The sequence below is a fragment of the Strigops habroptila genome, chromosome 1 (genome assembly GCF_004027225.2).
Source record: "Strigops habroptila isolate Jane chromosome 1, bStrHab1.2.pri, whole genome shotgun sequence".
Lineage (NCBI taxonomy): Eukaryota > Metazoa > Chordata > Aves > Psittaciformes > Psittacidae > Strigops > Strigops habroptila.
Window position 1 is genome coordinate 51,886,619 of NC_044277.2, and position 27,676 is coordinate 51,914,294.

The 27,676-nt window shown below is 38.8% G+C and overlaps 1 protein-coding gene across 1 annotated transcript in view; it reads left to right on the forward strand.

Moving 5' to 3' along the window:
• PTPRM (protein tyrosine phosphatase receptor type M) overlaps positions 1 to 27,676 on the forward strand; it is a 443,651-nt gene that overhangs the window by 221,154 nt on the left and 194,821 nt on the right. Inside the window, exon 8 of the mRNA XM_030477498.2 lies at positions 25,869 to 26,177. Coding sequence (XP_030333358.2) covers positions 25,869 to 26,177 — 309 coding nt within the window. The remainder of the gene's footprint in view (positions 1 to 25,868; positions 26,178 to 27,676) is intronic.

The following is a 27,676-nucleotide window of genomic DNA, read 5'->3' on the forward strand; positions in this document are numbered from 1 at the left end:
ATGCAAAAAGCCTTCCAGTCTCTGTATAGAAAAGTTTATAGCAGATCTGGACCCTGTTGCTTAGATATCTGTATTACTCTATGGATTCTTAGGTATTGTTTAATATACACAATCCAAGAACAGTTTTTCTGCAAGTCCTCAACTGTATCTACTCTTCTGTGTAAACATATTGAATCTCTGTGTTATTCAAAAGAAAAATATCAGTCCAGGCAACCAGCACAGCAGAATAGAACCGAACTCAATGTTTGTACAAGTTGCAAAATTTGTATTATGTATTGTAAATTGAAGGAGTTTTAAATTGAAGTTTTTGAGTTGAAGAGTGCCTCTCTGGTTTTAGATACAACTGTCAGTTGCAACAAAAACTGTGCATTTTTCTTTCACTGAAATGCATATCAACATTAGCAGTGTGAATGACTTGCATATAATTCGAAAAATACATGTGTATGTTTCCCTAGGAACCTGCATAGTTCCTGAGTTTTATGCTGTTTGCTTTTTCAGTAAATCTCATCTAGCTATTATCTGTTTATTTCCAGAGAATTTTGAGTCTGTCCGTGTAAAAGAGCTCAAGGATACTGTAGAGCTAGACAAAATGAATAGCCAAAGATTTAGCGTTTTTCTTACAGTTATTTTGTCTCTTTCACATTTGTGAGTCATAGTAAGTGGTTAATGAATGAAAGGTGGGTTATTCTATTTACAATATGAAAAGTGCATTAAATGTATAGGATTTTCATTCTTAGCTGTGGAATTATCACTGCACCTGAAAACAACACAGTTTGTTAAATAAATTTATATTAGATTGATATTTTCAACATTTTTTTCTTTTGAGTAAGTAAAATAACTTCTTAAGGAATAAACAAGAAGAAATAGAGGAATTACATATTATAGGGAGGAGACAGGTTTCTGGGATTACACAGAATCATAGAATTATAGAATTGTTTAGGTTAGAAAAAACCTTTAAGATCAAATCCAACAGTTAACCCAGCACTGACAAATCCACCACTAAACCATGTCCCTAATCTACATGTCTTTTAAATACCTCCAGGGATGGTGAGTCCCCTGGGTAGCTTGTTCCAATGCTCGACAATCATTCTGTGAAGAAATTTTTCTTAATATCCAAGCTCAGCTTCCCCTTGTGCAACTTGGGGCTGTTACCTTAGGTAGACAGTCTGCCCAGCCTTCCCATCATCCACTAAGCAGGTCACACATCATATATTATCAGAAATATATTCCTGTAGGTAAATGGAACCCTTGGCATTGACATATTGCCACTGCAGATTCTTCTGGAATATGTTTCATGAAAATAACCTGACAAGTCTTCATAAATTTCCACTTACAATCCCACTTGTCAATGTTTACAACTGACAGGGTTCACATAACTAGTATGTACATTCGCATGCATTTCTTTGTTCAGCTATTCTTAACAAAAACAGAGGTTTGTGTGGAAACTTCTGATCCTTAGTTTAGTCACTTAAATGCATATTGGAGTAATTAAAACAAACTGAAATTTCTAGAAATACAATTTACTTTTTGTTCCCTCTGAAAATGCCCCATTTGTTCTTCAGATGTTCAGTGGGGTGATGGTGATGATCTGTAACTGAAGGAGCAAATCTGTTTGGTTTTTTTTTATGGTAGTGAGAAAACAAGAGTACCCTTGATCTCCCAGAGGTCTTGTTTATCTCAGAGGTGCACCGTATGGTGGAAGGTATGCTTGTGTATGTCTAAGACTCAGAAGAGCTTTTATTCATAGGCTGCTTTGGCAAATCGCTCTGCATTTTAAGAAGCTAATTGCGACCCTGGTCTTCATAAGTTTTCAGATCCAAGTTTTCAATTTGCACATGTAAAATAAGGCACCTGCTGAAATAATAAAGGACGATGGTTGTTGAGAGTGTTGTGAAGTGTTTCTACAGTAGCTAACTAGCATCGTGGCCCTAAAGAATAACAAGGAAAAGTGTTGGGGGCAGAACATGAAAATGGTGGCAAAAAAGACCCAGAGAAGAAAGAACACTGATTCACACAAAGAACAGTCAAAAGCCAAGGGTGAGGCACTGAGACAAAGAAAATAATTAGTAGAAGCTTAGTGAATGAGGAGGGTATTAGGAGGATCTCGACTGTGGAAATATGTAGGGAAAATTAATATCTGCCTATGATGAGGAGGTCAAATACAATAAAACCACACATGGCAAACTGAAAACAGCCATATACCATATACCAGCATATACCAGCGTAAAGTGACAAATGGCAGAAGGTGATTCTGCTGTTACAGGTGGAATACAAGTGTGGAGGACAGAGAGGATCTTATTTATCCAGGATAACTTGGGCATGGAGGCTTTCAGAAACCCAGGGATTAAAAGAAGGGGTTTGGTACTACCACACAAGGACAGGGAGAACTGGCGTTGGTAATAGGCTGAATGTGGAGGGGCTTAGAAGGGGTTGAGGTGGGGGAGGTTTGACTTCTTTCTTGCTCTGAAACTAGGGGAGTTATGCTCTTTCCTTCTAGACTTCTGCCCATGTTATTACTCAGTTATAAGGCTTGTAATTCTGAATTTCTGTTGTCCGACACTAAACAGGTGCTTCAGGTTTTTTTCTCTCCAGCACAGAAGCAATTATTTATTCACTGTTTTCGTTAAACTTTAATAAATACAGGAGAGACTAGCTAACATTTTGCTTGACACATGTTAATGACACCCTTACATCTTCATCTGCTTGAAGATAACTGATGAAACCTACTGAAAATTAAGGCTATAAATTTACAGGTAGGGATTTCAGTCTAATCAATAGTTTGCTGGTAATTATATCAGTTTATTCTTGTGAAATACGTTGGTTATAAGATGGAGAATCAATGTCTGCAAATGAAAAACAGGTGTCAGGTTTGGCAGGGACATTACTGTCATGATCTCTGGAGGCCAGTGGATTGTGTCAGCAAGCATAGCAGTAATTCTGTCAAATACGGTATGTGAGGAATTAATGACAAACTTACTTAGAAACTCTGGTTCTCATTTGTGAGCTTGAGTTCTTCAATAATATGTTCTTCTATTCTTGTTTTTCTCTCACATCCCTTCTCCCTCTCTTTTCTTTTAAGCTGAAATTCATAATACAAAATATGTGTTCTCTACCTGATTTTGTTCAATTATGGCATGAGGAAAGCAGTGCAGTGTGTGTCAGTGTTCCTAACAGTTCCAACACAGGAGAGTGGAACATGCAAACTCTATGCATGTCTCTGTGTGCGTGACTCTACGTGGTCATGCAAACTCTAAGCAGATGTTATAAGATTAAAAAAACATTGAGGCCAGAGAAAGAGAACATAGAGATGGTAAATATAAACACATTTCTTCATCAGATCCACAAACACTAACACAAAAATAAAAGTTCCAAAAATGTGATTTATGATGAAAGATAAAACCGAGTGATGTATTAAATTAGAAAATAGGAAGCTTTTCTGCATTGTATCAGACAGCTCTGATTCTGCAGTCTGTTTTCCTATACTGGTTCAATTTTACCCATCTATCAGGAGGCATTTTAATAGAAAGGAAGATACTGAATAGAACGTGACTTTGCTATTAGTTACACTTCCTAAGCTTAGGAAACACTTCAGATAATGTGCTGAGTGCACACTGGCTGATGAAAAAATACTCTTTATAGTTATGCTAATACAGAAGTAATGGCATCATTCAGGAAAGGGGTCTCTCCAAACTCTGTAGGACTTTGCAGCTCTCATAATGCAGAGAGTTCAGGTCTGGCATCAGAATAGTGGTCATTTTAGATCAGCTGCTCACGCTATGCTGGGAGTTGCTCATCTTTAGAGATATCTTTCCATCACTTGACAGGTCTCACTTCCTCCCTTCTCTTGTCATAACAGGAGATAGCCTAGCCACTCCATCACTACCAACTCCCAGTATGGCCAAATGCATCAGCAGTTGCTAAAACTCTCATCTACAGATTGTGGGAAATATCAATAGTATGATACAGTGCTGTTTCTCTGTGAACAGTAAGATGTCAGTCATAGAATCATAGAATCAACTAGGTTAGAAAAGACCTTTAAGATCATCAAGTCCGGCCATTACCCCAGGACTGCCAAGTCCACCACTGAACCATGTCAGAGGGCCTCATCTAGACAGTTTTTGAACACTTCCAGGGATGGTGATTCCACCACTGCCCTGGGAAGCCTGTTCCAATGCCTGATCACCCTCTCTGTGAAGAAGTTTTTCCTAATATCCAATCTAAACCTCCCCTGGCACAGCTTGAGGCTGTTACCTCTTGTCCTATCACTTGTTACCAGGGAGAAGAGGCTGACCCACCTCACTACAAGCCCCTTTCAGGTAGTTGTAGAGAGTGACAAGGTCCCCCCTGAGCCTTCTCTTCTCCCGACTAAACAACTGCAGTTCCCTCAGCTATTCCTCGCCAGACTTATTCTCCAGACCCTTCACCAGCTTTGTTGTCCTTCTCTGGACCCACTCCAGCACCTCAATGCCACTCGTCTAGTGAGGGGCCCAGAACTTAACACAGTACTCGAGGTGCGACCTCACCAGTGCCCAGTACAGGGGGACTTCTCTGGCCCTGCTGGCTACACTATTTCTTGTACAAGCCAGGATGCCATTGGCCTGCTTGGCTGCCTCGGCACAAGCAGGCTTATGTTCAGCAGCTGTCAAATCAGCACCCCAGGTCTCTTTCCGCTGAGCAGCTTTCCAGCCACTCTTCCGCAAGCCTGTGGTGTTCATGAGGTTGTAGTGACCCAAATGTAGGACCTGGTACTTTGCCTTGTTGAACCTCATACCACTGGCCACAGCCCATCCATCCAGCCTTTCCAGATCCCTCTGCAGAGCCTTCCTATCCTTCAGCAGATCAACACTCCCAGCCAACCTGGTATTGTCCACAGATTTACTGAGGGTGCACTCAAGCCCCTCATCCAGATCATCAGTGAAGGTATTAAACAACACTAGCCCTAACACTGAGCCCTGAGGGACACCACTAGTGACTGGTTGTCAACTAGATGTGATGCCATTTACCACCATTCTTTGGGCTCAGCCATCCATCCAGTTTCCAACCCAGTGAAGAATGCATCTATCCAGGCCACGAGCAGCCAATTTCTCCAGGAGAACACTGTGGAAGACAGTGTCAAAAGCTTTACTTAAATCCAAATACACAATGTCCACAGCCTTTCCCTCATCAACCAGACAGGTCACCTTATCATAGAAAGAGATCAGGTTGGTCAGGCAGGACCTGCCTTTCATGAACCCATGCTGACTGGGCCTGATCCCTCCACTTGCCCACATATGCTTTATGATGTCACTTAGGATCATCTGCCCCATAACCTTCCCCGGCACTGAGCTCAGGCTGACAGGCCTGTAGTTGCCGGGGTATTCCTTCCTGCTCTTTCTGTAGAGAGGTGTCACATTGGCCAACTTCCAGTCCCCTGGGACCTGCCCACTAGACCAGAACTGCTGATAGCTGATAGATGATGGAGAGTGGCTTAGTGAGCTCCTATGCCAGCTCCTTCAGCACTCTTGGGTGTAACCCATAAACTTATATATGTCTTAAGTGGAGCAGAAGGTCTCTAACTATTTCTTCCTGAATTTTGGGGACTTCAATCAGCTCCTCATCTCTGCCATCCAGCTCAGGGAACTGAGTACCCTGAGGATGGCTGGTGTGTTTATTAAAGACTGAGGCAAAAGCAACTCTAAGTACCTGTCATGGTTTAAGCCGAGCTGGTAACTCAGAACCACGCAGCCGCTCACTCGCCCCCTCCCCACACACTTTTTCCTTCCACCGCTCCCAGAGGGATGGGGAGGAGAATCGAAAGAATGTAGCTCCCACGGGTTGAGGTAAGAACAGTTCAGTAACTAAGGTACAATACAAAACCACACCTGCTACTACCGATAATAATAATGATAAGGGAAATAACAAGAGGAGAGGATACAATTGCTCACCGCCTGCTGACTGATACCCAGCCCAATCTGAGCAGCGGTCTTGGCCTTCCGGGTAACTCCTTCCAGTTTATGTACTGGGCATGACGTGCTGTGGTATGGAATACCCCTTTGGCCAGTTTGGGTCAGGTGTCCCGTCTCTGCTTCCTCCCGGCTTCCGTGCCCCTCCTCACTGGCAGAGCATAAGACTGAGAAGTCCTTGATCGAAGTAAACATTACTTAGCAAGAACTGAAAACATCAGTATTATCAGCGTTGTTCCCAGGCTGAAAGTCAAAACCACAGCACTGCACCAGCTACTAAGAAGGAGAAAAATGACTGCTATAGCTGAACCCAGGACAGTATCTCAGCCTTTTCCTCATCCTCAGTCGCTAGCTTTCCCCTGGTATCCAGTAGGAGATGGAGGTTCTCCTTGGCCCTCCTTTTATTGCTAATATATTTGAAAAAGTACTTTTTATTATCTTTTATGGCAGTGGCCAGATTTAGTTCCATCTGTGCCTTCACCTTTCTAACCTTCTCTTTACGTAACCTTACAACATCCTTGTACTTTCCATGGGGTGACTGTCCCTTCTTCCACAGGTGATAGATTCTCTTTTTTTCTGAGTTCAAGCAGTATCTCCCTGTTCAGCCAGGCTGGTCTCTTCCCTGATCGTTTGATTTTCGGCACAGTAGGGACCGCCTGCTCCTTAAGGATTTCATTCTTGAAGAGTGTCCAACCTTCCTGGACCCCCTGGTCCTTTGTTTCCCAAGGAATTCTGCCAAGCAGCATTTTAAACAGGCCAAGTCAGCCCTCCAGAAGTCTAAGGTGGAGGTTTTGCTGACCTTCTTCCTGACTTCTCCAGGGATTGAAAATTCAATCATTTAGTGATCACTTTGCCGAAGATGGCCTGCAACCATCACATCACCCAACAGTCCTTCTCTGTTTGCGAACAGCAGCAAATCCATCCAGGCATCTCCCCTAGTTGGCTCACTAACCAGCTGGGTTAGGAAGTTATCTTCCACACCGTCCAAGAACCTCCTGGATTGTTCCTTATCTGCTGTGTTGTACTTCCAGCAGACATCTTGTAGGTTGAAGCCCCCCACAAGAACAAGGGCAAGCGATCGTGAAACTTCTCCGACTTGTTTGAAGAACACTTCATCTATAGCTTCATCCTGGCTGGGTGATCTATAACAGACTCCTATCAGGATATCAGCTTGATTTGCCTTCCCCCTGATCTTCACCCACAAACGTTCAGCCTTCTCATTCACAACATTGAGTTCAAGGCAGTCGATGCACGCCCTGACAATGCAACCCCACCACCTCTTTTTCCTTGCCTGTGCCTTCTGAAAAGCCTGTCAGCCATCCGCTGCAGCACTCCAATCATGCAAATCATTCCACCACATTTCTGTGATGGTGATTATGTCAGGATTTCCCTGCTGCACAATGGCTTTCAGCTCCTCCTGTTTGTTGCCCATGCTGCGCGCATTGGCATTGATTCATTTAAGTTGCCCTGTGGATCTGGACTCCAACAGCGGCACACTACCTCATGGCTCATGTCTGGCAAGCCTAGTGTTATCCCCTTCCCCCTTCAAACCTAGTTTAAAGCTTTCTCTATAAGCCCTGCTAGCTCCTGAGCTAGAATCCTTTTCCCCCTTTGGGACAGGCATACCCCAACCGCAGGTCTGGTGCTGCATAAACTGACCCATGGTCACAAACCCCAGAATTCTGGCACTGACATGTCCTTCCTGGCCAGCAGAAAGGAGTTAGTTTCCTTTGCTTTGTGTCAAGAGGGTGCCATTATAGAGCACCTTCTCGATGACCATGGGCTGAGCTCGCCTCTGAAGCCTGCTGGGCTACTGGGCCCTTTGCACTCACCCTGCCCACACAGACTGTTGCGCCATGCTCCTGGTCACTCGCACTCCCAAGGGCAGTGTTCAGGGTCAGTGCCACCCACTGTGAATCATCTGCTCGCATCAGCAGAGCTGCACCTCTCCTGGGCAAGTCCTGCAGGGGACATGGGGCTCCCAGCTGACGTATCTTTGCATATCAGTGCTTTGCAGGAGACATACTTGACCTTTAATTCTAATTATACTTTTATACTGAATAAATCACAAAGTCTGGGTATTCTATCAGAATTCTTCTTTGCAAAAGCAAAGCAAGACATGAAGTATGTGCAGAGCTGCTCTCTCGCTAAGACTCCACGTGTCACCTGAGAAAAAGACATAGCATGGGACCAAAAGTTATACTATGCTCGTCTTTTAAATAAACCTGAAACTGTTGCCTGCTTTCCTCATCAAGCTGCTAATAAATGAGGAGCTTTTGCTAAAGATGCCGTGTCTTTGGTACACGCCTCCAGTTAGATACCCAGTTCACCTTATTTCATAATAGTTCCTTAGACATCTGAAAATAAAATCATGAGGCTTTTAAGCAATTCTCACCTTATATTTCTAGGTATCATTAGCTAGTTAGTGGACTGCTGAGGGAAACTTTACAGTGAACTGAGAAGAGGGAATATACTTGTATTTCCATGCCTTTTAGTAAGAGAAATCAATGTATTCCAGAAATGGTGTTTTCCTGATATATCTGTATGCCTGCAAAGCAAAGATTGCACATAGGAAATGAATACAGCATTAAATTATTGTGGCTTTATGGCATTAGCTTCAAGCAGTGATAATGTCCTTTTGATACTTCCGTTAGGGTCTTAGACTCCCTGGAGAACCTTGACATTCGTCATGAAATCTCAGGCTTCAACATTCTTTGTTCATTGCTGTTTCATTTTCCAGTAGGGAGATCTGTAAACTTAATGTCTTGTCTTTTATCACATGTGGAAGCCATATGAATCAGGTAGATTAAATCTTTTGCCCAGTGGATAAATGTGGATCCAATATTTCATCTCAGACTGGATATTAAGAGCTGAACAAATGTGCTCATCTTTGGCAAAGGAAGTTGCCAGCCTTCTACCTTGCAGGAAAATGACCAAGGAAAACTGGCTTCTTCACAGAGATTGAATTGCTCTAGGAAAATGTCATGACAGATTGCAAGACTAAATTTATAATCGGTCTGGTAGGACAGCCTTATTGCTTGACAATCACAACAATCTAGTTGTCACATGGACTTCTAAGGTGTATGCTGCACCCATTTCAAAGCCTAAAGATACAGTGCTTTCCTGAAGAACTTATCAAAACATTACATGGGAGCATATACAAAACAGGAAGATCATTAGCACCAAACCTAATTACAAATCCATTTGCAGGGCTATGTTGCGAATGAAGCGTAGACAGCAAAGCTTGTGAGGACTGGAGAGAATGTTTTCCCAGCAGAGATGTCTCCAGATTGAATTTATAGATAAAATCAATTGCGAACATTATTTCATAAATAAAGGAAAAGTAGATTCATGGAAGCTTCTACTATTCCTAGATACTCCATATTGCCATATTCCTAGATATGGTAAATGCTTTCATTTGATAGGCAACACCTTCATAGCTTTTGTTAATAAAATAAACCAATGAAGTGTGATAGCGTAGATAAGTTGTGTTACTCCTGAAGACATTGAAATGAATGGATATAAACAAAGCTGTATGCTCAAGTTTTTGGTCACCCCCTGTTAAATGCTCGTGCATTATTGTGAATGAAAGAATTTCTCACATAAAATGCAGACTAACTGTGCTGTATCACAGTGTATATCTAGCTAAGTTTTAAGATATAAACACTTCTTGGTGTACTTTTAGGATTTTACAAAACATCCAAAACCTACAGTAAAAATCATAGAAACTTTTCACCTTGTGAGAACTAAGTAATCATCAAATATTTAATGGAAGTGGATGCTGACTGTGTTTAATCATGCTAGAAATTGGCATGAAAGATTAAAGAACCATCATGTAGAGTAAGGGAAAACCATTATGTGAAAATATGCACTTACAAAAAAGAGAAATGAATTGAATAATATTTTAAATGTACTGCTTTTTTGAAGATTCAAGGGCCTCAAGTCTGTTGTAGACAGAAGTGCCTCTAGTCCTTTGCCTTCTTACTTTACAACTAGTAGGTGAGCAGTTTGCAAGCACTTTGCAGATACTGTAGGCAGTATGCTTGGCTTAGCTTTGTAATGTTGTAATTTGTCTTTTTGTTGAAAGGATAGATTTATTTCTTTTGCACTCACATGGCCGAATTATGCCCCTGGATGTGTACATTAGGTATCAGGTTGCCTGAACCAAAATGACAAAGTGTGTTTTCCTATAGGCGATGTTTTACTATAATACAAGATTGAGATGTTAGCCTGTGGTCACAAGGTGAGCCATTTGCCATCTGATAAAGTTGGGTTTATTTTGGATGCAACACATTTTAGAAAGTAGAGCCAGGTGCAAAAGGAAATGGAAGTTGAAAAGGGAAATGGAAGCTGAAAAAGAAAATAACCTTATGAATTACAAGCTTTACTTTGCCATATACCTCCAGCTATAAATGTTTGATTTATATGAAGGACTTCTTTTCTTCTTCAACCTCAGATATTATATTATAAAAAATAAGTTTTTTATTTCTACACTATTACTGAAAAAATACTCTATTTAGAGAAACAAATTCAAGAAAGCAGTGACTATTCACAGCATAACAAGTATACAGATTGCGCTATCCGTATACTTCTCTGATTGGAATAATTGCTAAATAAAATTGGTAATTAAAGTTGGAGGTTTTTTTCTTTCCTTTTTCTTCTTTTAAATTGTCCTATATAGAAAATGTTCCTTTTTTTTCTCCTCTCCAATCTGGCCAGCAGCTTCCATTCCTTAAACTTCAGCCTTGTCTTTGCTGCTATTTAAATTCTGTTCAATAGCAAGGGTGCTCATCTGTAAGTGCTCAATGTGGTATAAGCCACCCTTTCCTCCCCAGTGTTTGGGAATGTCTCTTCCTGCCGCTGCAGGTATTCTGAACAATCGTACCTAGACCACCAAGCTGGCAGTGATCTGCAGTCTGCAGTGGCTTAGGGCAGTTCTGCAGGTCAGATGTCACATGAATAGCCCAAATTTTTTCAACAAACATGCTTATCAATAAGTATTTCATATGACACTGCAGCCGTAAACTTGATGGGAGTCAAGAACCCAGATCCTGTATTTTGCAAAATTGTGCTTTTAATAAGAAGAAAGTTTTGCTGTGCTAACCTAAGTAAGTCCTGATAGTACTCCTTTCAAGAAAGTAGCCAATGATACTAAATTTTTAAATACGGCTTTTTATATTAGGTAGCATTAGAGTTCAAGATAAAAATTAATGTCCTGACGTTGCCTTACTTAGATTTTGGATATGTAAATGTATTTTAAATTGAAACAGCAGTCACTAATGTTGCCATATGGACTGCCAGACTTAAATGCATGTAAAAATAAATTTACATGGGAGTGAGATATCTGCAGACCACTGCTAAATTCCTCTCCTGATAAGACAAACAGCTATACCTACCTCTAAATGTAATGCTAAAGGCATACACAAGATAATCACAAGATCACCCAGATCGATACCAGCATTGTTTGCACACTTCTGTAGCTTTATTGAAAAACAATAGAATTCTTTGATTTTTGTAACTAAGTGAAGGAACTCAGGATTTTCAGTGATATTTGTGATACTGTCTGGCCTTTTTCCGACTGTTGATAATGTTTTCGTAATGGCATTTTTGTATATACAGTATTTTTATAATCATTATTGGGTGTTATAGGAGCTCTGTGTTAGTCAGTGGTTTTGGTAGATTGCCTTCAGAATGTGTCTGATGCTCTTCTTCATTTTTCATTAAGGAAATGGAGAAAGCTCAAACCAACTATGAGTAATTTTCTTCCATGACATTCCAAACAGTGCCTTAGGCAAGAATAAAGTATCTTCATGTGTATATAGGGCAGCCTTCATGCACCTCTTTTGTCTCCATAGCATTGCTATCTTTGTTTTGTTGTCGATGTGTTTCCCTCTTGACTTAAGAGATAGCTCTATATTAAGATCAGGAAAACTATTTCTATTTTTAAAATTGGAAATGAGTTGCAAATTCTGCTGAAGCAAATAGGTTTATTTATTGTAGTTTTAAATAGCTTTTTGGTTGTACTGAGAGTAAAATCGTTTCAACGACATATAGTCATGTAGATAATGCTATGATCTGCTGAACATACTGAAAAGAATAATGTGTCTATAGTTATGAACATTAGGCTTTGATTTTATCAAGAGATTCTAAGCAACATCGTAAACAACAGGATTGAATCTTGAGCCATTTGTTCATGTCATTGGAAACCGTGGATGGAAATATTGCCTTATTTTATGTGAATTCTTGGGCAGTACTTTTATATATGGATTATGATTTGGCTTGATTTTTTATGGGTTTGCTGCTTTGTTTTGGTTTGGGTTTTGGGGGTTTTTTTTCGGTTTTGGTTTTCTTTTAGTTTGGTTTGGTTTTGGTTTAGTGGGAGTTTTTTGTTTGGTTTTGGTGGTGGTGGTGGTGGTTTGGGGTTTTTGTTTGTTTGTGTTTTTTTGAGAGAGCAACTGGGTAAGTGTCTAGTAGCCAGAGCCAGTTGAGGTCAACCCACCACAGATGGTTTTGGTATTTTGAACATTTAGGTTGGATTCAGTTACATGGGAGTGTTCCCTAAATGAAGAATACTGTAACAAGATCTCAGTAAATAGCCGACTAAAATAGACAAGAAATTTCACACTATACAAATGTTTTTGTTTAATTTTTGATGAATTCATAGTGTATTAAGTACTGGAGCAGAAACCAATTTTAGATTTATCATCACTAGCAGCATGTGGCCATGGTAATTAAAACAATATTATTTTAAAAATTACAACAGACCACTCGAGATATGTAAAAGGGCAATATCCAAGAAGGAACACCTTTCTTGTGATAACTAAAGACACAGACATTTTTACTCCTTTGAAACAGTTAGTTAGATATGCTACAGAATAATGCGGGCTGCAGCGTGGTCTCTGTGAGGAACGGCCAGGGCTACACCGCGTGCTGGGCTCCAACCAACTCACCGCAGGGCACGGCTGTGAAGGGGGGGAATCTTCTTGTTTCAGTTTGCCTTTGTTTCTTGCTACTTAAATCTATTTCAACTGGCAATAAATTAAATTAATTTTCCCCAAGTTGAGTCTGTTTTGCCTGTGACGGCAACTGTTAAGCGACCTTCCTCTCTTCACCTTGACCCATGAGCTTTTCATCTTACTTTTTCTGCCTGTCCTGTTGAGGACTCCACAAACTGTGTAACTTATTATCTTGAGTTTTTTTAGTTTCATAATCGTGATAGAGACAGGGGAAAGCCTGCGATGAGATACTTCTGTGCTTGGAAGAAAATGACATGATTTATAATACGTGTCAGTGATTTATAAATTCAGATTAGAGTAAAATATAAATAGTGGCTGTATAGCCCTTGCTTTTTTATTACTTTGTGTATGACCTTTTTCAAAGTAGCAATTATTTTCCATTAGTTCAGTTTGATTGGGGAAAAAAATGCTTAATGGACTTTGAATCCTGAGTCACTGGTGACAGGTAGTTTTCAAGTTTATGTAATTGCTGTCATCTGCAGTTCCATAATTTGTCGTACCAGCTTAAGTTCTGGTGGACTTTTACCAGTCACCTTTTCTGTGTTTTCCATGAGGTGTGTGGTAAAACTGCAATCCAGGACTCCTGAGTGACCTGTGGAGCTGGCTTATGTCTCAACAGGTAGCAACTATCTGTCTAGGACCAGTGAAACTGTAATCTAGTCCTGGCCTCTCTCCTTTGCTCAGGATTGCAGGTGCTTTAGCAACCAAGCTCCCATAACCTCCACTTTCCTGAATATTTGATGGCTGCTTTGTGTTCTTCCGTGTCAGTTATGGTTCTGCAATAAATGCACACATTCTTTAATCCATTTGACAGGACCAAATTTAGAAGAGGGAAGGAAGCAAAAGGACATAACCAAATGCAAAGTGACCTGTAGCAATTAAAGCCAAGGATGCTGCAGGCAAAAGAAGAAAATGTAGTCCTGATAAATGATTAATCTCTGTGACTAGAGAAAGGAAATAACACAGGCTGGAGACCAAGTGTGGAAATAAAGCATGGCTTAAAGGAAATAAACAACACTAACCTGTGGTACAAATTACACAAAAGCATGTTTATTTTCATATTTTCTTCTTTATCCTGTGCTTGTATTCTTTTGTTTACTCTTTTTGTCAGTAGTATCATATATTTCTGTATCTGAGGCACGCCATCAAAGTCCCAGCTATATGCATTTTTGTGGGAATCTTAGGACCCTGATAAATCTTACGAGGAAAAAGAGAATTAACTTTGAAGCAGTTTACCATCCACTACACCTCTTTTCCCCAGCACTTTTCCGTCCTCCTCCACTGGAATTTTATTTTGTTGTTACAAATGTGTCAGAAGCAAGGATGGGCGGATTTATTCTGTATTTCAAAGTATAGATTAACAGTATAAATTCACTTCATGAGCAAGCATGTTTTCTTATGTTTGCTATGTACAGGGAATGGTATAGCAGAGAATGCTGGTGGCAAATCAGCTGTCACAGGAAAATTCAAACAAATCTGCCAGAGAGGGAGCAATCTGGGGGAGTTCTTCAAGAAATTTTCTAGATATTGTGATGGGGGAGTGAGAGGGGGGAAGGTGACTATATTCCATCAACAAAGTCAAGAGTGTATATTCGTATTTTAGGTACTTTCCAAATCCTTTAATGTATAAAGACATTATGTACAGTTACTGAATGAGAAAGATAATCAGCAAGAAGTTCCTTTCATACAAGGTGGCCTGATACACAGGCAAACAAAAATTACTTTACCTACATCATTCGTGTAAGTTCTTATATAATTCTGAATTAAAACATCCCAAACTTGAAGTTACCCGGATAGCATAGGAGAAGTTTGTATTTTGCTTCTTTTAAGAAAGCCTGAGTAAACCGTTGGTTTTGTTTGTGCTAGCTTGAGAAAGGAATCAGAGTTCAATGTTAAACTGATATTGAGGCCCAAGTTATTAATGACAGGACGTATACAAAGACAAAGATGGGAGTTTAGATTGGTGGGTGAAAAAGCATCTTCATTTACTCGGTAGCTAGTAATTCCTCAGGTTTGTGTGAAGCTCCTGGGAAAGTCCTGAGGATGGGCCTAACGTGAGGAAAGTTAAAGGCTGTATCTAGACTGACTGGGAATTATGTAAGAGGTTCTCTTGTGTAAAGGGTCTTGTCAGATACTAAACAGGTCATCTTCTCAACTTTACAGTTGATTACCTCTCATGTAATATTGTTACTTACATGTTAATAGTAGTTAGCACACAGTAGTGTAGTAGGAAGGCAGAATATTCTCTTCCCTTTTGACATGTATGCAAGTTCAAAGTTTCTTTTACCAGTTGTTACAGAGAATCTTATTCATTTATCAGGTTTATGCATTTGAGAGTTATTTGTCAAAACTGATCTCACTCTACATCATTTGGTTAAGGTTGATTGCACATGTCAGATTAGAAAGAATGGTAAATATTCTTTTTGGACAAGTAACATTGATCGTTGGCATTTTCTCTTTTACGTAGATTTATAAGACCATGTTGTCCTGTCATCTAGGTTCAATAAAGGCCTGATTTCAATCCCCAATTTAGCTAACACCCCTGTACATAACAGCTCTGAATTAATGTGATTTGTCAGTAGCAATAGGCCACAGTGATAACCTGAACATACTGCTACATCTTATTCTGACTGATCTATGAAACAGCATTGCCCACTTATTCTTTTGCACAACATAATAAACAGTCTCTGGGCTTCTACTTTCAGGGCAAATATTGAGCAGCTGAAACCATCACTAATTTACACAATGGTTTATCTTTCCTCCAGTTGACTTCAGGGGCAACTCAAGCAGCTGCGCCATAAAACCTAATGAGTTCAAACATGCTAATTTGTCACACAACAGAGAAAACTGTGCATACTTTGCCATTAATATTAGTCACAATTAGAAGGTGATGTGGGCACTTACTGTACAAAAATACATGTAGCATATGGGTGTATAAAGAGGATAGTTTGCCATACTACAGTGTCGTAGATGTATTACAGCCATTTCCAGGAAAATGGGCTAGAAAAAAAAAGATCTTTCCCTCACACTAGAACTTATACTCTTCTCCTGGGTTCCCATATTTTGACCACTGAGAAGTAGAGTGCGTATTACATTAATGCTGTTTCCGCTGTTCGTGGTGTCTGGACAAATTATGTTTGTATGATTAGGAACCAGCCACCTGCACCAACTTTTATGTATCTGGAAGTTTCTGAATTGACCCTCTATTACCAGGTGGTTTCATGTTCAGTGAAGACAATACTGTTGCACGGTAACTGTGTAAAGGAGTTATGTCTGGTGGCCACAAGAGCAATTCCTCAGACCTTCACATTCCTTTGTGTTGCTTGTGGCTTCTCCAATATGGGCAGCTTCTGGGCTGCACGCTGTATAAATTGGTGTATAACTTTGCTACCTATGCCAACTTCTGAAGGGTGCCACAGGTGTGGAGTACATAACTGGTTAAATGTGTCTATGTGTCAGATCAGGAGATAATTACATCTGCTTTGTTAACATACTATGGACATGTGATAGAAAGGGACAATAATGATACTGTAAACCAGCCATGTGATCAACTCAGAAAAAGGGTTAAAAACACTTGTGATTGATAGATTCAATCTGGAGGGACAGTATAGGCAACATAGGTCATTTGACTTCAGTTTTCTTCAAAGATCATTCTAATCCACATATCTATAAAAGGTGGTTCTATCAAAGGTAGCATCTACCAGAAACAGGCACTTTATTTGCCATATTACCATAGTAATTCTTCTGAGAATTATTTGTCACAACCTTTTATTTCTTGTTGATTTACATATTCATGGAGGTTCCTGGGGTGAAGTTGGGATAAATTGTCACTGCCATATGTGTGAAGTGAAAAGTATATGTCTGCACTCTTTATTTTTCATTTCTCAGTTAGATGTGTGCTGCCTTCATGCAAAAGAAAGAAAACCTTAAGAACACATGCTTGTCTGTCTTTCGAACTCTCTAGAATTAGCTTGTCATGAAATGTAAAACTAATGTGTAGTTGTAGAAACCACTGCCAGCATTTTCCTCACTAGTGGCTGATGGCTAAGTAGATTTAGAAATGAAAGGGGTTATTATAAAGTGATTACTGAATAGCTAGGTATGTCATTTTAAACAAGCAACTAAAATCTTGGTTGCAGATTTGGAATGTAATCTTGTTTGTATCATTCATACTTAAAATCTGATTTTGATTGTGGAGGAGTAATCATGTAATGTAGGTAATTTGACAAAAATATATCGACTGATGTTTTTCTTTCATTCCTTATTTAAGTGTATTAGAATTTAAATAACTCACCATTCAGAGTATACCTATAAAATGACAACATAAAGAAATATTAGATTCAATTGCATTGGTTGAGATTTAAATTTTACAATGAAGTGAAAAGTTTGAGTATCACCTCTCATGACAGAAAATACCGTATAGAAACTAACACTTAAAAAATACTACCTTTAAAAGGGTGTTTTTGATGATTAGAAGGATGTTGATGATTAGACCAAGATATTCTGCAACTGTGAATGTCAGCCTGAAGGTGTAGGCCTCATGGGATATGTGTAGCCATGAATTGGAGAATAAGAGATGAAAAAGTTAAGGAAACCATCTCAGGCAGGATTATATCATTCATGTTTCAGTATCCAGTGCTTGTAACAATACATTACTAAAAGCTTAAATCCAATTCATCATCTGATTTCAAGCAACAGCTACACTTAATTTTTGTGAACAGTGAGCTGATGTCTCGGATGCTTATTAGAATGTGTTTGCAGTGAATCTTCTATAATTGGTGAAATATCGTCATTCTCTCCCAAGAATTCCTATACTTTTAGGTTGTGTTTCAGCTAGAAATATAATTTTAAAAAATCTCCTAGTCATAAGGTAATATTAGTACTTATGATCCTTCCTGAAAAAAGTAGACTGCTACTATATTTCACATTTGAATTTGTGGAGAAGTGAATGAGGATTCAAGCTGGCTCATTTTAAAAATTGAGCCTGCTCATTTTAGTGCTGTGAGTGGTGAGTATGTGTTTTATTGTTTTCTGAGCTCATGCATTTTGGAACTAACCAGTTCTGGCCACAAAGTACAGAAAAACCTGTGGAGCGCTGTGCTCTAGCAGGTTAGAAATAGCATTCCATGGCTTTTGCTGATGCTTTGTAAACTTTAGCAGATAATTAATTTCTTTCGAGCTTCAGTTTGTTTGTATATAAACTAGGAGAAATGCTATTGTTGTACCTCATACGGATACATAAGTTTTAATTACACAATACTTCAGAAGTATATGCTAAAACAAAATCAGTGGAAACACAATCTTGTGTCTGGTTCCACGCTGAAGAAGAATGGTGTTAGCTATAACCTGACTAACAGCATTGTACCTTGGAAGGTGCTAGCTTTTTGCTTTTGCCCATTAGCCTGCTGGCATCTCTGGCAGGAAAATGAGGCTGAGTATGAGCATATGCTGTAAGTGAGAATCTTCCAGTTTTCAGATGCTGGAAATGGTTTATTGAGAGACAGAAAACTATCTATCTGTGGTGGGTTGCCCTGAAAGATGGTTTTTTATACTTAAGTCTTGTCATGGACACCCCTCCATTGTGACACTGTGGATGCTGATTACTGAGTAAAGGTGCTGGGCAAAACGTGCAGGAAGCTTATTCCCACCTATGAATGCTCTAAAGTCTGCAGTAACTTTGAAGGGTGCAGAAGGGATCCCCACAGGCTACTGCTCAAACTTAGCATCCTGATAACTTTAGGGTACATACACCCTTGTGTTCTTCTTCCTTCACTGGCACTTTGACTGTGGAAGACGAATATAATTCAAAAAAAGATAATTTTTTTTAAGACTCTAATTAAAAAGAAGCCATTCCCCCCAGCCCTACCCCCCCCCCCCCCCCCCGCAGAATTTGCTCAAAGAAAAACAGGCATAGTCCAGTTTTCATCATATTTTATATATATACCAACTTGATTATTCCTCTTTTGGGACGCAGGTGACTGTCATTTCAGTTCCGCTGTCTCAGTTCTTTCTCTCATTAGCACTGAAGCTCTGCAGGGCTTGCATCCCAACATTTTTTGAAGTGTCAGGGAGTATGTTTAGAAGACTTATAGAAGTGCTGCTTTTCTGTGGGAGGCATCTACTTTTGCAGAAGGAGAGACATGTTCTTTTGGAAATGCTATTAGGAAGTAACAGTGAAAGATTGGTGAGAATTTTAAATATCATAGCTTGAAACCTTTCCAGAAGATGCTGGGTATCTTCTGTGGTCATTTACTCTTACCTGAATAATCTTAGTAACTATTGCTATCAATTTCCATGGCCTCTCCATGCCAGGAAGTAGAGATATCCCAAATGAAACCAATGTTTCAAGTTTTTTACAAATTTAAAACTGATCTTTACTGCTTTTAATATTTTTCCTTGCTGCCCAAACAAGCTGTGTGCTTAGATAAGAAAAATGGCCACCCTCTAATGTGCCCCTCTTCGCTCCAAGGCTCGTTTTGGGATCTTCAGCAGCTTTGTGCACACTGGTAGCTTAGTCTTTGGTTTCTCTTTAAAATGGTGGGACTCAACAGGACGATGGTATCAGCAACATCATACTAGGATTTTGATTTTGATCATGAGTCATTTGTCCCTTTGTTTCTTTGTTTTCCTTCTCTTTGTTTGATTCCTTTCTTTTATAACCCAAATAATGGGCGGTATGAAAAATCACGAGAGTAAAGTGGCCCTTTTCTCCCTTTAATCCTAACTACAAAGCAGTTCTTCATAGTAACAAATTTGACTGTTCCTTTGGCTTTGAGGTGCAGCTGCATAAATCTAATATTTCTGTTGACCAAAATAAAAATGTGTTAAAAAACTGTAAAATTACGCTACGCAAAATCTTGCCCATTGATTATTTCCTCACAGAATTCTGCAGTTTTTGGAAACTGAAATTCGAAAAACCCAGATCTATTACCAGATCTGATAAATCATGTGGTATTTTGAGTAAAGAAGAGCTCTTGTTGAACTTCAATCTGTTGCTGAAGAATGCAGATGAAGAATAATTACAGTATAAAAATCATTCCATCACAGTTGAATGTGATCTTTTACAAAACTGTCTGACCAAGTTTGCAGGCAACTTCAAATTGTTTGCAGTCATGTATATCAAATCAAATAAGGACAAGCCAAACAACTAAAATCTTTTACCTACTTTCTTGTTTGTTGTCAGCTACAGATATGTACAAATCTTGAGATTTGTTTCCTAAAAACAAACCAAACATTGTTACTTTGATAGCAGCTGGCTTAGAAGGAATATAGTCTCTTCCCCTATAGATGAAATTAAACTTCATTACCGCATGATCTGTGCCCCTGGGGTATAATATAATATCTAGACTACTGAGGAACAGCAGAGTATCTGTTTATCTGGAGAACTGTAGAATGAGTAGAGAGGTCTGGCTTTAAAACCTCTGCAGGGAGGAGTTTTACCAAGTAAAGAGAAATACGGATGAAGTACAGTGTGCATAAATATATATAAAGTAAAAGTTGTGATCTCTATTATTAATTTTTGTTTAATGTTTTATTTTTTCTGCATGGAGAATTGAACTTTTCATGTCATCTCCTCAGCTGTTCTGTTTTGTTCTTCCCTGGAAGGTACTTCTGATTCAGTAAAGTGCACTGACAGCCTGATAACTTTTACCAGTGCTGGTGAGCTCTTAGAGCATGTGTTTGATTTAAAACACAAGTAGTCTTTTTAGAAACAAAGCATGTGTCTTAAATTGTCTCCTGAATCAGATACAGCCCTGATTTAGCATGTGGAATCAATTCTAAAGTGTGTGTGTGCTTATGGTCTCAATCACTGTAGTATGCAAGTTGCAGGCATTCATGAAATTGTGTGCAACACCCTCTGATACTGATACTAGAGTACTCTGCCTCCAGAGTACTTTATCCAGAGCGAACTGGTGTGAAAAGATGTTAAGTGATTTGAACAAGACTGCTAAGGCAATCTGTGACAAAATCTATACATTTAATTGTAACTTTATACAGTTAACTTCTGTGTTTAGAAAAGCTGTAGTAGATAATTTCGTAACTCTCAAATGATTCGGTTTTGATCTTAAATTTGTATATTTTCTTGTTCTGCTCACTCTTTAGTTCCTGTGGAAGGACCATGGAGTCCAATCTGGAATTTAAATCATGAGAGTTGCTACAGAGCTAGCCACGCTAGTAGTTTGCCTAGACAAGAAGTAAATTCTTCATTCCTACTCAGGTGTTTTCAAATAGTATCTAACACGCACCAGATGTCTGCAGCTACCGGAGTAGCATGGAGTGGCAGAAAATCACCACGCCACCGTTCTTTTCTTCATCTCTTATTTCAGTAGATTTGTGCAGTCTGTGGTGGAAAGACAAAACTTCCAAGACTGCATTTTCATTCTAAACCCAAGTGTTGATGATCAATGACAGGATGCTAAAAATACACCTAAATGTCTCTGTGATTCTGAAATTGAGTTTCTGAAAAAGCATTGTACTTGTGGCAAGAGGTAAAGCATGAAGTTCCAGAGAAATGAGCTGTGAATTGCAGCTGCAATGGAAATTGATCCTGTCTGTCAGCCTCTGCTCCATATTCTCAGGAAAACAGAGTGGAGCAGAGAAGGAGCCAAGATCACTGATTAAATGGGATGCTAAAGTGCCAGGGGCTAGAACCAGGCTTGCTGGTCCCTCAGGTCAGAGCTGCGACTGTCAGAATTCACTGCTTGATACCCTGCTGAAGCTGGCAGAACAGTATGAAAAATGCTGCAGGTGCCAGCAGGGGAATTAGTAAGAACTAGCTGGCTAAGCTTCAGGCGTGACAGGCAGTAGGCTCCTTTGGGAGGAAAACTTCTTCTCTTAGGAATTGGTAGGCCTTATTTTCCCCATTTGCCTCATGATTTTACCAGCGAGGCATGAGAAAATAGCTGGGATATTGAGGAATGACAAAGGCTCAGTTCATCTAGAGAACTTCCAAGTGAGTTGAGAGGTCTGGCTGTATAACCTCTCTGCAAGGTGGGCCTTTCCTGAGTGAGGAAGAAACAAAGGTTCAGCAAATAGCTGTCATAGTATGAGGTATATATGTTGCATACAGTATAAATGGTGTGGCATATTAATCTCCTTATTCATTTTCTGCACTTAAAAATGTGATTTCAGTTGTGATTAGCACTGTGAAATGACAATTCTGTATGTAGCTATCCCTCACCTTGCTTGATGCATGGTAACAACAGCAGACCGTTGCTAGGATGAAAATCTTCAAGCACCACATGAATAGCTAGTGCAAGTCTCGTGAGCACAACAGCAGCATCTCTATCAGATGCTTACCTTTTCACTTAAAGTTAGGAAGTGACCATGTGAAAGTGATAAAAAGATCTGGTAGAAAATAAAATCAGATAAATGAAGTCAGTATGCTGTGGTAATTAATTCAGCTTCCCCTTTTAAAACATAGTCATTAGCTGTCATTCATTTTGTGTTGCGTAACAATTTTCTTTCCCCAAGTATCCTGCATCCTTCATAATGAAGAACATATACTTGCGAGGCATTGGAAGCGATCTACTATGCTCTCAGAAGCATGTCACATTAAATATTTCCTCTGGGGTATACACTGATACCTCCAGAGAAGCTCACTGCTAACTTGATCAAATGGAAACTTCTATCTTTTGTTGCAGTAACTGCTACTTTTCATGTCTGTTTTGAGCCACAATGGGTTTTAACCCAAAAATTCCGTTGTCACATTAGCTTTCATTTCTGGTTAAAAGTAGGAATATTCCCCTTCATCTCTTTCGTGCTTACTGTATGAATTACTGATCTTAACCAAAAATTGCATCTGACTAAGAACTCAGCTATACAGAGCGGATGAGAACTGATATCCTCAGATCTGTAATGAAGTCACATCTGATAAATCAAAGAAGTGTGGTATTGGAAAAAGAAATAAACAGAATAAGGTAGTGGTGCTTCAGGAATTAGGTTTATTTGATGAAAGAAATAATAAAGCATCATCTGTTCCACTAACCATGTCCATTCTGAGAATTTAAAAGTGACATTGAGGACACAAAGTGAGTAAATTCTTTGTAAAGGCATGTATCTTCAGAGGCTCTTTCATGGACAAATCTCTTTGGAATATTCAACCTCACTTTCTCAGTGGACATCCCCCATAAACCAGCAGTTATCCCACCTGGTGCTTCATATAGAGTCTTGCTTTAATGACTTCCTCTGCTGTGTCCCAGAGGGTTCTTTTTATATTCTAACTCTCCCTGTCTTTCCACTACATGCTATCATTGAGTTGTTGACACACTACACTTACCCCATGAAGGGGTCATTAGGGCCCTATCAATTCCATAATCTCTTAATGAATGGTAAGAAAAACAGGTATGAGCTGTGTAGCTGTCTGATACTACAGATTACAGAAGCAAGACAGGAACCAAAGCAACCAGGGTATTTCCCTTGTCTGATGAGCTTTATCATGTGAATATCAATAAAAGCTGTATTGTCTCCATCTTTACAATCTAATTTCTTTTTTCCCTGGTCTGCTTTGTTAGAAGTAAAAATGTATCTGTCATTCTCATAGCAATGAGATGCAAGATTTAACTAGAGGGCTAACGTATACTTTTTATTAAGGTAACATGACATAAGAATATCTTCATCCTGGGCAGAAATCTTGGATAGGTTTTGATTCATTTACTTTTTTTTTTTTTTCCCCCACAGCTTAGAAACACTCAGTTTCAGTTTTAAAATGCTACAAATTAGTTTTATGTCTCTAATAAAATGATTTCTCAGCTCCCCTGTGAATTTTCTAATGTGCCTACTGTGGAACTAAGCAGGCTGTTCCATATTCTTTCAGCTAGGAGCTTTGTTCAGCTGCTTAATGTTGTATGTCAGGGTCACCCCAATTTTGTTGATTTTCTAGTCCTATTTAGCCCATTCACATAGCAGTACAGTTACACAATACCCACCAAATATCCTTAGCTATTCACAGTCTCACCTACATGAAGAAATGCTTAGAAGCTAATAGGAAACAAAAAGAAAAAGAAATATAGACGAAAACTACTTTTTCATTACATTTATGTCTGAATTTTGCAGAAGTAAATGCTTAAAGAAGACATGAAACTCCTAGGACTTGCTTGTTTTTGAGGTTTGCCCTCATGAATCTTAATTGTTGTAGCAGTAGCAAATGTCCCAAACACCAGGATTCTTAGCTGGGGTATCTTGTGTGTGGAAGCAGGTAAATGGCTCTATAGTGACTTATCGTTGCTGAGTGTATTTTTACCAGTCAGTCACTGGAAAGGAGACCAGGATTAGATCTGTTATTGAATTTGTTTTACTTTGCCATTTTGTCACCAATTGTCAAATACTGGGTGTTGGTGATCAACACTGTTGGGTAGTGGCAATTAAAAAAAAAAAAAAAAGAGAAAGAAGAAAGAAGCTGGAGGATTTGAAAGGAGAAAAAATACCATGCTTTGTAGATGTTAGAGAGAACAAGCAATTTCTTAACACCTTTTCTTCAAGGAGTTAAGATGAATAACATCTTTGAACAAATATTTCAAGCATGCAGGGATTTTATTAAAAAGTAAAAAGATGAAATCCTGTGTAAATTGTTTAGAACATTCCTAGTGAAGACATGTTGATTAATAAACATAAAAGAGGGAAGATGCATATTAATTTGTTTATGTGTAAGAGGCTTCTAGCTCATTAAAACTCTTCTAAGTATTTAACTAGTGAAGCAGTGGATAAAACCAGACATTGTCTTTAATCTTGCTGAGGGCTCCAATATGAAAAACCCAGATTATTGCTAAATATGTATAATAGCTCTATTAATGACAGTGTTTTGAAAACGTGGGGGGGTGCGTCAACTCAGTGGTTTTGCTGTAATATGGCGGAAGTTTGGGTTCGCTGTTCTGTCTCAATTGCTGGGACCAGTAGGATTGAATGTAGACGAGGCCCTCAGTGGCATGGTTTAATGGTGGACTTGGCAGTCCTGGGGTAAAGGTTGGACTTGATGAGCTTAAAGGTCTTTTACAACCTAGCTGATTCTATGATTCTATGAAGAAAATTTAACCACATCAATGACAGTCTTTGGTTCTCGTATATAGATAGCCGTAAGTTCTTGGGTGTGATGTCTGTTAGATGTGATCTGTGGCTGGTTATCAACTGAGAGATCACCAGGAAAGCACAGATGCAGTAGGGTATCAGCTGATGTGCCTCTTGTCTGTTTCTTTTTATTCTTTGCTAAATAACTATGACAAACTGAGGTATTTGCACTGTTTATTGGGGGGGAGGGGGGAGCTATTAACAGGTAATGTTTATGGGAAAAGAACCCTATGGACTATTTTAAAGGAATTGAAATATTAACTTAATGTCCTGGCCAAATAGAGATTGAGTAATTGCATTCAGTCTAACTTAAAAACAATTGAATAAGAAATAGCTGAAGAACCACTTAACACTTTTTCTTTGTATAAACAGTCCTGGGAGAAAATCACCATGTATTTGCAAGTTTTTCCTAAAATTAACTTTTCTTTTTAGATACTTTTTTTGTGAAGGGTTTTGCTTTAAAAGTGTTACTGCGAATTAATTTCTAAAAAAAAATTGGATGTATTTATTTTTTGCAAGCAACAGGTAAAAAAGTAAGCATCATTTAAACTGTATCATGCACTTTGAGTTAAAGCATAAAAACTTTCTGGTACTTTGTTTGCTCTTCATTTTTCATCAAAGACACTTTTCTGTCCCTTTCTCACATTTTCTTTGGGTTTTTTTTCCCTGATTTTTCAGAGATCTATGCTTTCATTTCATTATCATTTGCACTAGGAGAGATAAAACAATGAATTTCTGTTTCTGCTTATACGTCATATTTATGGAAATGTACAACTTACTAGTCCTGTTACTTACTACTGTAATATGAATAAATAATCATACTGGAATTATGTTGGTAATTTTGCAGATCCAATGCGTGGGCCACGAAAACTAGAGGTTGTGGAGATCAAATCTAGACAAATCACCGTTTGCTGGGAACCATTTGGATATAATGTCACACGTTGCCATCGGTACAACCTCACAGTCCATTACCGTTACCAGGCTGGAGGACAAGAGCAAGTGAGAGAAGAAGTAAGCTGGGATACAGAAAGTTCACATCCCCAGCACACAATTACTAATCTATCACCATACACAAATGTCAGCATCAAATTAGTACTAATGAATCCTGAAGGACGAAAAGAAAGCCAGGAACTTGTAGTACAAACTGATGAAGATGGTGAGTTTTGTATTTACAAATACTTATACATGCATACTGCCTGATAGTCAATACACTTTTCTGTATAAATGCATGGTCTACTTTCACTAACTCTGTAACAAATTTCCCACCAACTTCACCAATTTTAAGGTATTAAAGGGTCCATTGAACGTGTTATAATGATCTTTTACATAACTTTAAACATCGCACATAATTGAATCATTTCTTCATTAAACTCATAACTTGTGCTTGAACTATGTTCTGCCTATTAAAAGTTCCAGTATTATTTTGAAGAAATTTCAGGTGATTGTCCACAGTATCTTCATGTAAGCTTTCCTATAGAACAATGTGCTCAACATTAAATATTTGTTCTTGATTTGTGGTTTCAATTTTTTCTCTAGCTTTGGCTTTCCAACCACTGGACACTGTTAGTTGCTTCTTCAGACAATATATTCCATATACAGACACTGAAATATATATATATTCCCTTCCTTTTAGGAATTTTCAGCTAACGTGGGGGTTTCAGATCTCATTTTTTTAATTTTGGACAATAATGTAATTTATGAGTGTCTCTTTTCAAAAAAGCATGGACAACAGAATTGGCTACTGTGTCTCTGTGATGCTCTAATAATATTTCATGGAAAGGTTATGCCACCCTCCTAAGTCCTCTGTGTTATATTTGTGATTATACTTGCAGAGAGTTTACTGGAACTCTGTTAGCTATGATACCAAAATGTGATTCCTTGTTGAATTGGTCATGCAGCAAGAATCAGTTTCAGCTTTCCAGAGCACTCGGTACTGAGGTATAGCCCCTTAGTGCCCTCTACAAGTGCACCCAAGTATTTTGACCTTGCTTTTAACTATTTTAAAATGCATACTGTTCGAAGAAACCTTATCAAATGACTGGCATTGCTTTATGTAACAGATCTGTCCTTCTCCCAGTTTTATCGTCTGCAATCTGAACAGGAATGGCTTTGTATTTTCTTCCAGATCAGTGATAGATTTACAGCAAACATGTTGGAAAGATTTCTAGAAAAAAAGTCAGCAATGATGAGTTCCTCTTATAATAAATATTTGAAATCTGTCATTTAAACTATTAAATCATTTAACATATGCTGTCTTGGTTTTGTGTACTACTAATTTCTAATCAAAATATATGAGAGAATAAATTAAACAATTTAGGAATGTATAGTTGCTATTGCAAAGGATTTGACAAAGCATAGCTAACAAAACATTGTTTAATTAGAAATAATTCTGCTGTCATCCTCTAATTTTGATTTAGTTCAACTGTAGGATGACAAAGCTAAAGACCTTATTGTTATCTGGGCTGTTCATGCATTTTCTGTAGAATTTTGCATAATACGTTCTTATTCCTGGCCTTCTGGAACTTTATGTTATTCCAAGACCTATTAAAAACCAGCATCAGTGGTTGAGAGAATACCTTGGACAAAAATTACAACTTTTTAGTATACGGTACACCTCCAGTAAGGTACATAAATCTGGATGTAACACAACAGAGT